The 13,596-nt window shown below is 66.6% G+C and overlaps 2 protein-coding genes across 2 annotated transcripts; both read right to left on the bottom strand.

The window, feature by feature from the left end:
* Positions 1-14: 14 nt before the first annotated feature.
* On the bottom strand, positions 15-3,283 carry NUDT16 (nudix hydrolase 16). Its single transcript, XM_084612758.1, has 3 exons — positions 2,395-3,283; positions 1,642-1,914; positions 15-1,125 (listed from the first exon to the last, which is right to left on the bottom strand). Exons 1-3 carry the CDS (start codon positions 2,545-2,547, stop codon positions 940-942), a joined length of 612 nt encoding a protein of 203 aa, XP_084468884.1. The 5' UTR covers positions 2,548-3,283; the 3' UTR covers positions 15-939.
* Positions 3,284-3,431: 148 nt separating this feature from the next.
* Positions 3,432-12,739, bottom strand: NAA10 (N-alpha-acetyltransferase 10, NatA catalytic subunit). The gene is made up of 8 exons (XM_084612757.1): positions 12,580-12,739; positions 11,918-12,016; positions 11,142-11,200; positions 10,805-10,850; positions 10,492-10,607; positions 4,440-4,484; positions 4,214-4,298; positions 3,432-3,691 (listed from the first exon to the last, which is right to left on the bottom strand). The coding sequence occupies exons 1-8, from the start codon at positions 12,598-12,600 to the stop codon at positions 3,488-3,490; spliced, it is 675 nt and encodes a 224-aa protein (XP_084468883.1). The 5' UTR covers positions 12,601-12,739; the 3' UTR covers positions 3,432-3,487.
* Positions 12,740-13,596: the final 857 nt, after the last annotated feature.

Raw genomic sequence — 13,596 nt, 5'->3', positions numbered from 1 at the left:
CGCCCCGCCCCCCGCGTCCGGCCCAGCCCTGCCGGTGGGGGGGCCGGGAGGAGGAAGTCAAGGAGCATCCTTAACCCCTTGCGCGCTGCAGCCCCCCGCGCCAGCCTGCCCCCTCCCGTGCTCCACTCCCCACCGTGGGGGGGGGGGCGACGCAGACCCCTCCCCCAGCAAGGTGCCAGCAGCGGCGGGGGTGGGGAGAGGAAGGGGGGGGATTTACCATGATTCCTCCCCCACGCGGGTGTGTCAGGATTGTGAGGGGCTGGACTCCCTAGGCAGATGCACGCCTGCCATCTCACCCCCGCAGGGCTCGGGGTGAGCCCCCCCCCGCCATTCCCTTCTGCCCACCCCCACTGTCTGCGCATGAGATGGACAGAGCCAGAGCCCCCAGCCCCAGAGACTGACACAGGGCAGGGGGCTGCGGGTCGGGAGTGAGGGGCACCGGCAGGGCTGGGGGGGGTGGGGGGCAGGGCTGCGGGTCGCCTGCCCCCCCCCACCTGTTTCACTTCCCTCCTGTCTCAGCACTTCGCCAGAAACACCAGGGGTCAGCAGGGGGAGGTGCGCGGTGCGAGGGGGGGGCTGCTGGCTGGAGGTGCGTGGCACCTGCCCCCCCCCGATTCACCCACAAACCGAGGGGGGGGGCGCAGAGGTAACTTTATTGCTTTAACCTCTTCCTGCCTGGAAGGGGAGTTTCACAGCCCCCCCGTTAGGATGGGGGGGGCTGAACCCTGAACCCCTCCCCAGTCACAGCTTTCCCCCTTGTCCTGCCATCCGGGGCACCTGGGTCCCTCCCCCCATGCAAAGAGTGGGGGGTCTGCTCCCCCTGGGGGGCTCTGAGCCCCAGCCCTGCACCCATTCCCCCAAGCGCAGGACAGGCTGCGTGTGGGGCAGGGGCAGGATACGGAGTCCAGCCCCCCCCAGGAGTCGTTTTTCTGGGGGGGGTCAGAGTCCTTTCCGGGACACGGCGTCGGCGCGGCGGAGCTCGGCCTCGGGCACCAGCCCCAGGGCCCCCAGCGCCTGGAGAAGCTGCTGGCGGGCGCTGGCGACGAAGCTGTTGGAGAGGAAAGTGGGGAGCCCCCCGACCCCGTCCCGCAGCGTGTAGAGGGGGACGCGCACCAGCCCCAGGACCTGCAACGAGACGGGCAGGCCGTGAGCGGCGGCAGCAGGGAGCCTCCGCCCCACAGCGCCCCCCCCGTCCAGCCCCCCCAAGACCCCCGCCCCAAAGCGCCCCCTCCCCGCCCAGCCCCTCCAAACCCCACAGCGCCGCACAGCACCCCCCTCCCCGCCCAGTCCCCCGAAACCCCACAGCACCCCCCTCGCCGCCCAGCCCCCCCAAGCCCGCCGCCCCACAGCGCCCCCCTCCCCGCCCAGCCCCCCCAAACCCCACAGCGCCCCCCCCGCCCCACAGAGCCCCGCCCAGCCCCTCCAAACCCCACAGCGCCGCACAGCCCCCCCCCAGTCCCCCCAAACCCCACAGCACCCCCCTCGCCGCCCAGCCCCCCCCTCCCAGTCCCCCCAAACCCCACAGCACCCCCCTCGCCGCCCAGACCCCCCAAGTCCCCCGCCCCACAGCGCCCCCCTCCCCGCCGAACCCCTCCAAACCCCACAGCGCCGTGCCGAGCCCCCGCCCCAGCGGCCCCCCACCTCCAGCCCGTGGTCCGCGGCTTTCGTGGCTCCCTCCTCCAGGGCCCGGAGCTGCTCCAGGCTGAGCCGCTTGGCGTAGAAATGAGCCACCAGGCGCTGGGGCGTCTCGGCGAAGCGCGCCCCGAGATGGTCGCCCTCGGCCAGGCTCAGGGGGGCCGCCCCGGACCCCAGCTCCTCCCGCAGCTCGCGGCTCAGTCCGGCCTCCAGCGAGCTGTCCCGGGGGTCCACGAACCCCCCCGGGAACCCCAGCTGCCCGTCGAAGCGCATCTGCATCTGGGGGGGGCGCAGGGTTAACGAGGGGCTCGGGGGGGCGTTGAGACAGTTCCCCGCAGATTCACCCCCCCAGGTATCTCTCTGCCCTTGAAGCCCCCAGGCTCCTGCCCCCCCCAGGGGATTCCCTTACGGCAGCCCCCCACAGGGGCCTCAATCTGAGGCTCTGCCCCCCCCGAAGCCCTCAACCCTCGCAACTCCCCAGGGGGACACCCCCCTAGCTCAGCCCCCCAGGAACCCCCTAGCTCAGCCCCCCAGGAACCCCCTAGCTCAGCCCCCGAGTCCCCCCCCAGCTCCCAGAGCCTCCCTAACTCAGCCCCCCAGGAACCCCCCGCTTCAGCCCCCTCGGAGGCTCCCGGGCCCCCCCAGCTCCCCGGAACCCCCTAAACTCGGCCCCCCCCGGCTCAGGCCCCCAGCCCCCCGGAACCCCCGGCTCAGCCCCCCCGGAACCCCCTAACTCAGCCCCCCGGCTCGGCCCCCCACCAGCACGGCGTGGCGCAGCGGGACGCGGCCGAAGAGGCGGCCGGGGCAGGGGGCGTAGAGCAGGGCGTGGCAGGCGTGTCTCCAGCCGGGCCCCAGCTCCAGCGCCTCGGCCCGGGACAGGACCCGGGACTCGCCCATCGCCGCCACCTCCATGCGGGCCCCGCCCCACGCCCCACGCCCCGCCCCTTTCTGCAGGGAGTGAGGGGCGAGGCGCGCCGCAGCCAATCAGCGCCAGCCAATGGAACGCGGAGACACGCACGCCCCCTCTTGTGGGCGGGGCGAGTGGAACGTGGGCGCTCAGCTGGGCGGCGGGGGCGGGGCGAAGGGAACGTAGCCCCCACCCCATTCCAAGGTGCTGGCCAATCACGTGGGGGGGCGCACAGATGGACGAGGCCATCCAATCTGCGGGCAGGCGCCCCCCCCCCCAGGGATCTCCAGGGGGCCCTGGGCCAGGACCCCAGGGGGCTGGATCAGGGGGGGCCTAGAAACGGGGAGGCAGCAGGGGGGCTGGAGAAGGGGCTCTAGGGTGTCCCCAGCAATAGAATGGGAAGTTCCTGTAATAGGTGGTATGAATACAGGGTGTGTGCCTCAGTTTCCCTCATGTGGAACATGGTTAAGGGAGCTGGGGGGGGGCCGACAACGCCCAGCCACGCAGTGCCTAGCGCATAACAACCCTGCAGCACGCCCCCTCCTCAGGAAGCTGGGGCAGGGGGTCCCAAGGTGCCTGGGGGAGGGGGGGTAGTGGAGGCAGGACTCTCTGTGGTCGGGCGGCTGGGACCAACCACGACTCTGATACCTCAGGAGGGGTCAGGCTGTGTCCAGACCCCCCCCAAATCCCCGAGTTCACCCCACCAGCAGAGACACTCCAGAGCAAGGAAGTCAGGGGGCTGGGGCTCCCCTAGGTCCAGTCCAGGGGGCTGCAGGTTGCAAGGGCATGGGCACGTGACCCAAAGGGGGGCTGCCCCATTGGTGGGGTCCCCAAGGGCTATTCCCAGCCAGGAGCCCCCCCGGCAGCAGGGCAGAGACCACACACCCCCCACAGCTCAGCAGTGACCTTTATTGGGCGGCTGCCTGGGCGCCCCACAGCGGGGCCCTAGCAGGCCGAGTCGGAGGCCTCCGAACTGTCCTTCACATCGGTGCTCTCTGTGGCCTCGCTCACATCCTTGCTGTCCCCCCCGCTGTCCTCGGGGCCCCCCGGCGCCCCCGGCGCCCCCGGGCAGCAGTCGCCCCCATGGTTGGCCTTGTGCTCCAGCGGCGGCTGGGGGCTCCGCTCCTTGAGCTCCAGCTGCCGCCTCAGCTGTAGGGAGAGGAGGGTTCAGGGGAGCCTGACAGCAGGGGCTGTGGGTCAGAATGAGGGGCACTGGCAGGGCTGGTGGGAATGGGGGGCACTGGTAGGGTTGGGGGAGGCAGGGCCGGGCTGGCAGGGAGCTGTGGATCAGGAGGGAGGGGCACCAACAGAGCTTGGGGGGCCAGGGGGGGCGCAGGGCCAGGCTGGCAGGGGGCTGCGGGTCGGGAGCGAGGGGCACCGGCAGGGCTGGGGGGTTGGCAGGGCCGGGCTGGCAGGGGCTGCGGGTCGGGAGTGAGGGGCACCGGCAGGGCTGGGCAGGGCCAGGCTAGCAGGGACTGAGGGTCAGGAGGGAGGGGCACCAGCAGGGCTGGGCAGGGCCAGGCTCGCAGGGACTGAGGGTCAGGAGGGAGGGGCACCAGCAGGGCTGGGCAGGGCCAGGCTCGCAGGGACTGAGGGTCAGGAGGGAGGGGCACCAGCAGGGCTGCGGGGTTATGGGTCAGGAGGGGCCGGGGGTACACACACTCTCCGAACCTCGTCTGCCATCTGGGTCAGGTCCCGTTTCATGGCGTAGGCGTCTTCCCCGTCAGCGTAGTACTTGGGTTCCACCTCACTGATCCTGGGGGGCGTGTGGGGAGCACATTACCATCAGGGGGTACCAGGTAGACTCTGACCTGCCCCCCCACAGCGCCCCTGCTGGCCCCCCACCACCCTCCCTCCCCCCGCAGTTCCCCCTGCCACCCCCCCACCCCGCACTCACTGGAAGTTGAGGGTGTTGGAGTACAGGTGAAGAGCTGCCCGGTTACTGCAAGAGAAGTGGGGGTGTCAGTAAATGGGGGCATGAGGCATCATTTGGTCCAGGCCCCCCCAGGAGACAGGGTGGGGGAACAAGGGAGGCAGGGACCAGGAGGGGAGGGGGGCCAATACCCAGCTGCGCATTTACACTGGGCAGAGGTGGGGGACACAGGGGCAGCGGGGCTCAGAGCTGGGTGGGTGAGACTTGCTCTGGGGGGCTGGGTGAGGAAACGCAGCTGGTGAGCAGCCTCCAGGAGGATCCAGGGGTTACCCAGAACCTGCAGCCAGGGGGCTGAGCTGTCACAGGCAGGGCAGGGGGTGGGGGACAGAGGGTTGGCGGTGGGACACCCCAATATTCGCCATTGTCATGGAATTCGGATGTTGTGTGCACAGAGCACCTTGGGGAGTGTCGTTCTCCACGTCAGAGAGCGAGTCCGGGTGAGCGCGCTTTCAACCTCCCGACAAGCAGCCTTTCAGGTAGGAGAGGAAAAATGCTCATTGAGGAAACACACCCACACCCCAGGGTCACCCCAGGGACTGGGTCCACTAGAGAGCTCTCCAAGGTTGCCCTGCACCATGGGAAGTGTGGGTTCCAGGTAAGAACTTTCCAGCAAGTGGGGAGAAGATAGAAAAGGGGTGTGTGACAAAGCGGGACTGTTCTTAATGTTTCCTCTGAATATTCTGGGGGTGTCTCAGTTTCCCGTAGGCAGTTCTTAAGTCTCTAGGGGGTGGGGTATGGATGTATGATGGTTGCAGAGCCCTAGAGGACAGGTGTGTGCAGTGGTCTGGACACAGAGAATGGCCGACACCCTGTTTCCTGGCCACTGATGGCCTGGCCCTTCCCCCCTGCGAGGTGAGAGCTAAAGGGTTGGAGAACAAAGGAATCCCGTGCGGGAAAGGGACAAAGCCCAGAGGAGGAGGGGCTGGAAGGGGAGGGAGTTTGGGGCTGGCTGGGGACATGGAGTGAAGGGCAGACGGGGTTGTCTGGCTCACTGCCCCCCAAAATTGACCCAGCTGAGGGGTCCTGTTCTCTGCACCTACAAGCTCTGGTTTAGACCATGTTCCTGTGGTCTAATAAATCTTCTGTTTCCCCGGCTGGCTGAGAGTCCCGTCTGACTGCGGAGTTGGGGGGCAGGACCCTCTGGCTTCCCCAGGACCCCTCCTGGGTGGACTCGCTGGGGGAAGCAGACGGAGGGGCAGAGGATGCTGAATGCTCCAAGGTCAGACCCAGGAATGGGGAAGCCGGGTGAGCTGTGTGTCTTGCAGACAGGCTGCTCCCAGAGAGGAGACTCCCCCAGAGTCCTGCCCGGCTTCGCAGGGAGCAGTTCCAGAGCATCGTCCCGGGACTCTGTGACAACTGGTGGCAGCAGTGGGATGTACTGCACCCCATGGACGGCGCTTCCTGCAGTAAGCAACGGGGGAGCAGTAAAACGAAGGGGGATTGACGGGGACCAGGCGCGCTGAAGGCTCAGAGAGGAGCAGTTTCGGGGGGCGGTTAACCCCTGGGAGTGTGTGACCAGCGGGAAGGACTGTGCAGTAATGGGGTCCCCTTGGGGACTGTGGTGAGCAGTCTCAGGGGCAGAGGAGCCTGCGGCTTGGCCCTGGGAGAGAGAAGGACTTTGGCAATAACAGGGTCCACTGGGGGATTGCAGCGAGCGGTCCCAGGGCTGGAGGAGTCTGCCGCTCGACCCTGGCAAAGAGGGGGTGACCTCGAGAAGGGCTGGCACACGAGGGGTTCTCCCTGGAAACCGTGGGGAGCTGAGAGCACACAGGCCTGTGAGTTCACAACAACTTGGGAGGAGCGGAGTGACGGCCTGTCACCGTCTCCTGAAGAAGGACACCGTAACCCTGTGCAGAAAGAAAGGGTTGAGCATTGGGAAGTTCACCAAAGCACAGTTCATCGTGCGGCTGGAGGAGGACGACCGTTCTAAGGAACAGACTCCCCAGACAGGGGTCTTCACAATCGGGTTCCCCATCGGGGGATCGGAGACTGACGGGATTGGAGCCGAGTCCGAGAGAGCAAGAGGACTGTGGGAGACAGCGAGAGCCCGAGAAAGAGCTGCAGAAGCTGCAGCAGCATGAACTGGCGGTGGGGGAGTGGAGAGGCCTAGGGGACCTCCCCGGGGTGAGTGGGGATAGACCCCGGGGAGCCAGTTCTGCAGGGAACCTTGAGACTAAATTGCTGCCCCTGGTTAAGGGGGGGTGTGTGGATGCCACCTCACTGCCTTTGAGCAGGCTGGCGATTTGAACCAGGGGGACCCTGCGGAAAAGCCCCGGTATCTAGCTCCCTTGCTGGGTCCCAAGGCCACCGACTCCGTCAGCCCGATGGGTGGGGAGGAGGACAGGCTCCCACTCCTGACCCCAACCTCTATGTCTGTGTGGAGTTTCCTGGGGCCAGGCCCCTCAGACCTCCAGTGGAAGCGGAAGGGGATGGCCAATGGGGAGACATTCCTGGGGTGGCGAGATCCTGGGACAGAGAGAACTGGTGTCAGGCCCTGGGTGGTGCAGCCTCAGATGCCGGGGGGTTGTGTGAGCTGGGTGAGGGTCCCAGGGACGAAGCCCCTCGCCCTGCCTATGGCCCAGATCCCTGTGCAGACCCAGGAGGGGTGGGGCTGGCTGGTCGTTGGGGTTCTCCAGGATACCAGCTGCCAGACCCTGTTGTGGGGTGACTGTGTCTCTTTGGGACAAGATCCGGGCCCTGCTCTGGTAACTGCCAAGGGTTTGAATTTGAATCCAGGGAAGCAATTGGCAGAGAGGGAAATGGTCAGTGAAAATGCAGATGACCTGGCTGGCAGCGGGGAGGAGCCGCTAGGCCCAGGCTACCTGCCTGCCTGTGACCAGACCCCTGGGGCTCCCTGCCCCCCGTGCACACGGGAGAGGGGGCTCACGCTGGCTCTGATGCAGTGAGGAAAGCAGGGAGCTCGCTGCCTACCCCCACTGGGACAGCAAGGGCAGCGCTGAGCACAGTGGGAGCTGAGCCCCAGCTGAGTGGGGGGAGACACAGGCAGGGCAGGGCATCTGTTGGGAGTGGCAAGGTGCTGGGTAAGGAAAGTCTGGATGAGCCTAGGCAGCCTTGTGAGCTGATGGCTGTGTCTCGTCAGCAGGGCGGGAAGGCGAGGAGAGTGGAAGATGAGAGTCCCTGGACCTTACCTGTTAGCTGGGTGGAGAATTGGGACAGTGAAGGAAACATCCCTGTGTCTGTCAGGGGTATTGACTTGCCTATGGAGGGAGCTACCCTGATCTCCAAGCAGTTGTCTGTGACCAGCCTTGTGTGCTGGGACCAGGGGAATGAGATCCCAAGCTGGGTGTCTGGGAAGGGAGAAAGTGTGTCCGGCTCTTCTTTGTCTGTGGAGCAGACAGAAGGGGCCTTTCAGCCTGGGACGGTTGAGAATGGTGCAGTTGTCTCAGAGTTGGTTCTGGATTCAGCTAAAGCCCAGGAAGGGAAGGGTCCTAAGTTTGTGTCTGCTCGGGAGAATGGCCCTGTAACTAGGTCGCATCCAGTTAGGGTCTATGTAAAATCCCAGAGACCAGACAATTCTGGTGCTTGTATTTTGCCCGTTGCTAGTGTGTTGTTGGGAAACGGTGTCGCAGCTCTGCCTAATCAGGGTGAGATCCTAGCCAGGGCACAAGGAGAGCATGAAGGTGATGTGATTGTGTTACCTACTGAGGGTGTGGAAACCTGTAGCAAAAAGGAAAAGATTCCTGAACTTGTGTGTGGCAAAGGGAAGGAGAAGGCTTCTAGCCTTTTATCTAGGAAGTCTGTAAGTTTGCCTGGAAGGGGATTGTGTAGGAATCCACCGGATGGGCCAGAGGTGATTCTGGATGTAAGGGAGACCCAGAAAGAGCCTGTTGTTGCTCAGGAAAGTGTTCCCCTAGAGCAAGCCCTAGGTAAAGAGGGTAAGAGCAGAATTTCTGGGAGGGGTGAATTGTTGCATAGAAAAGCCCTAGGGAAAGGAATCCTCCTGGAGTCTTTGCAAGCAGTTTACTGCCACTGAAGGGTGTGAAAGTGATTTAATCCAGAAAGTTTCAGTTCCTAACAGCCCGAAATTTTCTGTTGTGAATGGATCCACTGACTGTCCTGTTGAAAGATCCAGCGTGGATAGCTTTGAGAAGGGCTCAGACGGAGTGAAAGCTGTTAAGTTAAACAGTCCTATAACCCAGTGGCTGTGTTTGGCCAGCTTCTTGGGGAGACAAGGCTGTGGAGAAAGGGATGTCTCCATGCTAGTTCTGTAAGTGAACAGTATGTGGCCCAGGTCAAGATGGGGGCTCTTAACCAAGAGAGCCCGAATTGCAGCCCTCCAGACTGGAGCGCTGGGAGAAGACCCAATCCCAGTTTGACCCCCGGGGGTTTTGGGGTGGCCAAAGGGCATGGGCTGCAGAAACCTTCCCACATGCGGCCTGCGAGTGCTATCGACGACCCCCGACCTAAGGGAGGGCGTGAAACTGGAAGGGCCTGGTGTAACTCTCACCAAGGAACGGGAGAGATGCTGGGGCATCCATGGGAACGTTGGTGGCTTCGAACTTCCCCAGGTCACCGGCTAAAGTGACCCCGCTCAGTTCGGTCTCGAAGGGGGGAGAGATGTGACGAAGTGGGACTGTTCTTAATGTTTCCTCTGAATAGTGTGGGGGTGCCTCAGTTTCCCCTAGGCAGTTCTTAAGTCTCTAGGGGGTGGGGTAAGGGTGTATGATCGTTGCAGAGCCCTAGAGAACAGGTGTGTGCAGGAGTCTGGACACAGAGAATGGCCAACACCCTGTTTCCTGGCAGTTGATGGCCTGGGCCCTTCCCCGGCAAGGTGAGAGCTAAAGGGTTGGAGAAAAAAGGAATCCGGTGACCTCCTGGCCCAGGAAAGGGACAAAGCCCAGAGCAGGGGGGCTGGAGGGGGAGGGAGTTTGGGGCTGGCTGGGGACATGGAGTGAAGACGGGATTGTCTGGCTCACTGCCCCCCAAAATGAACCCAGCTGAGGGGTCCTGTTCTCTGCACCTACAAGCTCTGTGTTAGACCATGTTCCTGTCGTCTAATAAACCTTCTGTTTTACTGGCTGGCTGAGAGTCACGTCTGACTGCAGAGTTGGGGGGCAGGCCCCTCTGGCCCCACAGGACCCCGCCCAGGCAGACTGACTGTGGGAAGCGCACAGTTGGGCAGAGGAGGCTGAATGCTCCGAGGTCGGACCCAGGAAAGTGGAAGCCGGGTGAGCTGTGTGTCCTGCAGACAGGCTGCTCCCCAAGAGGAGACTCCCCCAGAGTCCTGCCTGGCTTTGTAGGGAGCAGGTCAGAGCATCGCCAGGGGACCCCGTGACAGGGGGACAGTGACATCATAGGGGGACCTTGCTCTCCCTGCGACAACACCCCTGGAAACGCCTGAGGGGCAAGTGCTGGGCCCAGGCGAAGGGACTTGTATATGAAAACCTGGGAAAGCCCAGGCAGCTTGTGCCGTAAGAACCTGGCGGCCTGTTTCTCGTCCCGGGTGAGAATTGGCTGATTTACACCCCACCTAGCGAGTGGGATGCTCAGTTTCAGGATTTGTTTAGTTGCTGGGTGATCTGCTTCCATCTGCTGCTCTCCCTTAGAGTCACTTATAAACTCTCTGTTGTCATTAATACACTTGGTTTGGTTCTGTCTAAAACCACAGGGTGTGGAAATCCTGCCTGGGGGCAGAAAGCCGGGCACCTCCCTCTCCACATCGCAGGAGGGGGCAACCGTCACGAGCTTGCGCTGTCAGTTCCTGGGGCAGCGCCCTACGGTACCATTGGGGGTTTACAGTCGGGAGGGGAGGGGGGCACTTGAGTAACTGGGCAGTTCCTAAGCCGAGCTCCCCCAGGCAGAGCTGATCTCAGCATGCGTGCGGCGTTGCACTGCAGGTGGGACAGACGGGCTCAGGGGACCCCGGGGGGAACCTGTTACAGGCGGGTTGGGAGGGGTTGGCAGTGTGACGAAGGGGATCCCAGGCAGGAAGGTTCCAGGGTAGGGGATGGGGATCCCAGGCAGGGGGTTGGGGTCCCGCGGAGGGGAGGCTCACCTCTTGCGGACGTGCAGGGAGACGTACTTGGCGTTGAAATTCTCGATCATGGCGCGGGACGCCTGGTCCATCAGCTTCTGCGCCAGCCCCAGGCGCCGGTGGGAGCGTTTCACAGCCTAGGGGGGTCAGGGGGTGAGTGAGAGGACATCTCAACCTGCACCCGGCCCCCCCTCGAACGGGGCACACCCACCCCAGTCAGCCCAGCCCCCCAATAACTCCCAGGCACCCCTCTGCTCCAGACCCCCCCTTTTTGCCTCCTCCCAAGTCTGGCAGCCCCCCCTCCTCCAGCCCCCCCCGTGAGCACCCCACGCACCAGGGAGGTGATGTGTCCATGGGGCAGGTCGTCGGGGTCCTCCTCCCTAAGGCGACAGGAGACGGGTCAGTGTGGAGCCTGAGAGACGCGCCAGCCCCACATGCAGACAAGGGGGGGCATGAGGGGGGCTGGAGCAGGGAGAAGCAGAGGGAGTGTGTGGGGGGGCAGGGCACAGGAGATTTGGAGGGTGCAGGGGAGGTCGGCAGAGGCACCAGGAAGGGGCAGCGGGGGGTTTGAGGGGGCAGGGGACAAGAGGGGCCAAGGCAGGGGATGGACAAGGGGGGCCAGGGTGCGGGAGGAATTGGGGGGCTGCTGACGCCCTAGCCCCATGACTCACATCTTGGCCAGCACATAGCCCACGATCTTGCCATTCTCGTCCTCGGCGATGTAGGAGAGCTGGGGGGAGACGGGCCGGGGTGAGATTGGGGGGCCAGGGGCAGGAACCGCCCCTAGGAGACGTCCCTTCCTGCCTGCCTGTAACTGCGGTTCCCCTGGAACAGCCCGCCCAGGGGAGAGCCCAGGCGTCCCGGCCCCCCGCCCCCCAGGGGAGAGCCCAGGCGTCCCGGCCCCCCGCCCCCCAGGGGAGAGCCCAGGCGTCCCGGCCCCCCCCTCCTCCCGCCCCCCGGGGAGAGCCCAGGCGTCCCGGCCCCCCCCCTCCTCCCGCCCCCCGGGGAGAGCCCAGGCGTCCCGGCCCCCCCCCTCCTCCCGCCCCCCGGGGAGAGCCCAGGCGTCCCGGCCCCCCCCCCTCCTCCCGCCCCCCAGGGGAGAGCCCAGGCGTCCCGGCCCCCCCCCCTCCTCCCGCCCCCCAGGGGAGAGCCCAGGCGTCCCGGCCCCCCCCCCTCCTCCCGCCCCCCAGGGGAGAGCCCAGGCGTCCCGGCCCCCCCCCTCCTCCCGCCCCCCGGGGAGAGCCCAGGCGTCCCGGCCCCCCCCCTCCTCCCGCCCCCCGGGGAGAGCCCAGGCGTCCCGGCCCCCCCCCCTCCTCCCGCCCCCCAGGGGAGAGCCCAGGCGTCCCGGCCCCCCCCCCTCCTCCCGCCCCCCAGGGGAGAGCCCAGGCGTCCCGGCCCCCCCCCCTCCTCCCGCCCCCCGGGGAGAACCCAGGCGTCCGGGGCGCACCTGCGGCCAGGACAGCCCGTGGTAGAAGTAATATTTCATCTGGTAGTTCTCGGGCAGGCAGAGCAGGTTGCAATGCTGCATGTTCGTCAGGTCCTCGGGCTGCGGGGGGGCGGGGTCAGCGCGGGACCCAGGCGTCCGGCCCCGCCCCTGGACCCCCCTCCGACACCGCACTGGCGCCCCCCCCGGTCCCTCACACCCCGGACCCGGCCGAGCGCCGCTCAGGCCCCCGCCCCCCGGGGGACCCAGGCGTCCGGCCCCGCCCCCCGGGGGACCCAGGCGTCCGGCCCCGCCCCTGGACCCCCCTCCGACACCGCACTGGCGCCCCCCCCGGTCCCTCACACCCCGGACCCGGCCGAGCGCCGCTCAGGCCCCCGCCCCCCGGGGGACCCAGGCGTCCGGCCCCGCCCCCAGCCCCCCGCCGGCCCCAGGCGTCCGGCCCCGCCCCCAGCCCCCCGGGGGACCCAGGCGTCCGGCCCCGCCCCCCGCCGGCCCCAGGCGTCCGGCCCCGCCCCCAGCCCCCCGGGGGACCCAGGCGTCCGGCCCCGCCCCCAGCCCCCCGGGGGACCCAGGCGTCCGGCCCCGCCCCCAGCCCCCCGGGGGACCCAGGCGTCCGGCCCCGCCCCCAGCCCCCCGGGGGACCCAGGCGTCCGGCCCCCCCGCACCCGCGCGTTCCGGATGTTCATGGCTCCGGCTCCGGCTCCGCGTCTCTCCCAGCGGCGGCTCCGCGCGGCTGCCGAGACCCAGGGGCCGGTTCCAGGCCAGGCCCCGCCTCCCCGAGCGGCTCCGGCCAATCCCTGGCCGCCTGAGGGGGCGGGGGGCGGCCGAAGGCCGCTTGCTGCCAATCGAGGCGCGGAGCCGGCGTCACGCCCCGCCCACGCGTCCCCGGGATCAGCCAATCGTATGGCCGGTCCGAAGCACACGCCCCGTCCATTGGGTGCAGGCTCGGCCAATCCGCTGGAAGAAAGAGGTGATGTCACGAGGCCGGGTGGGTGTTGCCGGCCAATTGGAGACAATGATGGGGCACACGTCCCGCCTCCCCACCAAACACGCCAATCTCACTCCCGGAAGTTGCTTATGATCTCGCCCCCCCACGCCTTCCAACCAATCACAGAGCACAATGCGCACGAGCTGTCCAATCACCCTGAAGGGAGCGTTGATAACGCGAGAGCAGAGTGGAAACAACCAATAACAGGCCAGGATGGGCGCGATTGACGCTTTCGCCGGCCACTAACCAGCCGGCCAGCGCCTCTGCCCTTAGATTTCCGCCTATTCCTACCAGCAGCCAATCAGAAGCCGTAGTGGCCTACAGTGACAGGGGCATGGTCCAATGAGGGGGCAGCTAGGGCCATGTGCTAAGGCTGCGAGCTTCCCTATAGCAGTGCCCCCAACCCCCCCCCGTGGCTCCTGGGGAGGGGGGGGGCTGTCACAGCTGGGGGTGTCCCTAACCACCCCAGCCCCGCGCAAAGGGGGCCCCTCCCAGGGCGAGCTCGTGGGGCCAGCGCCTGGGCACGAGCCGGGGGTGGGGGCAGGGGAAGGTTTTCAGGGAGCTGCCCCCCCACACACACACACCTGCCCAGATGTGCAAGCAGCAGGCCCGAGGCCTGGGCGAGGGGCGCAAGGCGGACAGGGACCCCACTGCGGGGGTCGGGAGCCCGGACGCCTGGGTTCCCTCCCGCTCC

The sequence above is a fragment of the Lepidochelys olivacea genome (genome assembly GCF_965140295.1).
Source record: "Lepidochelys olivacea isolate rLepOli2 genome assembly, chromosome: 23".
Taxonomy (NCBI): Eukaryota; Metazoa; Chordata; order Testudines; family Cheloniidae; genus Lepidochelys; species Lepidochelys olivacea.
The sequence above is the reverse complement of the archived record's forward strand: the minus strand, read 5'-3'. Positions and strand labels throughout refer to the sequence as shown.

Bases quoted from the DNA above. Each gene is read 5' to 3' on its own strand.
- NAA10 (XM_084612757.1), bottom strand. From the start codon at position 12,600: ATGAACATCCGGAACGCGCGG. The intron at 11,201-11,917 runs GTGCGCCCCGGA...GTCTCCCCCCAG, and splicing joins ACGGGCTGTCCTGGCCGCAG to CTCTCCTACATCGCCGAGGA. The intron at 4,485-10,491 runs GTGAGCCTCCCC...CTTCTCTTGCAG, and splicing joins TCCCTGCACGTCCGCAAGAG to TAACCGGGCAGCTCTTCACC.
- NUDT16 (XM_084612758.1), bottom strand. From the start codon at position 2,547: ATGGAGGTGGCGGCGATGGGCGAGTCCCGGGTCCTGTCCCGGGCCGAG. The intron at 1,915-2,394 runs GTGGGGGGCCGA...CGCCCCCCCCAG, and splicing joins CGCTGCGCCACGCCGTGCTG to ATGCAGATGCGCTTCGACGG. The intron at 1,126-1,641 runs GTGGGGGGCCGC...GTCTCGTTGCAG, and splicing joins CCGCGGACCACGGGCTGGAG to GTCCTGGGGCTGGTGCGCGT.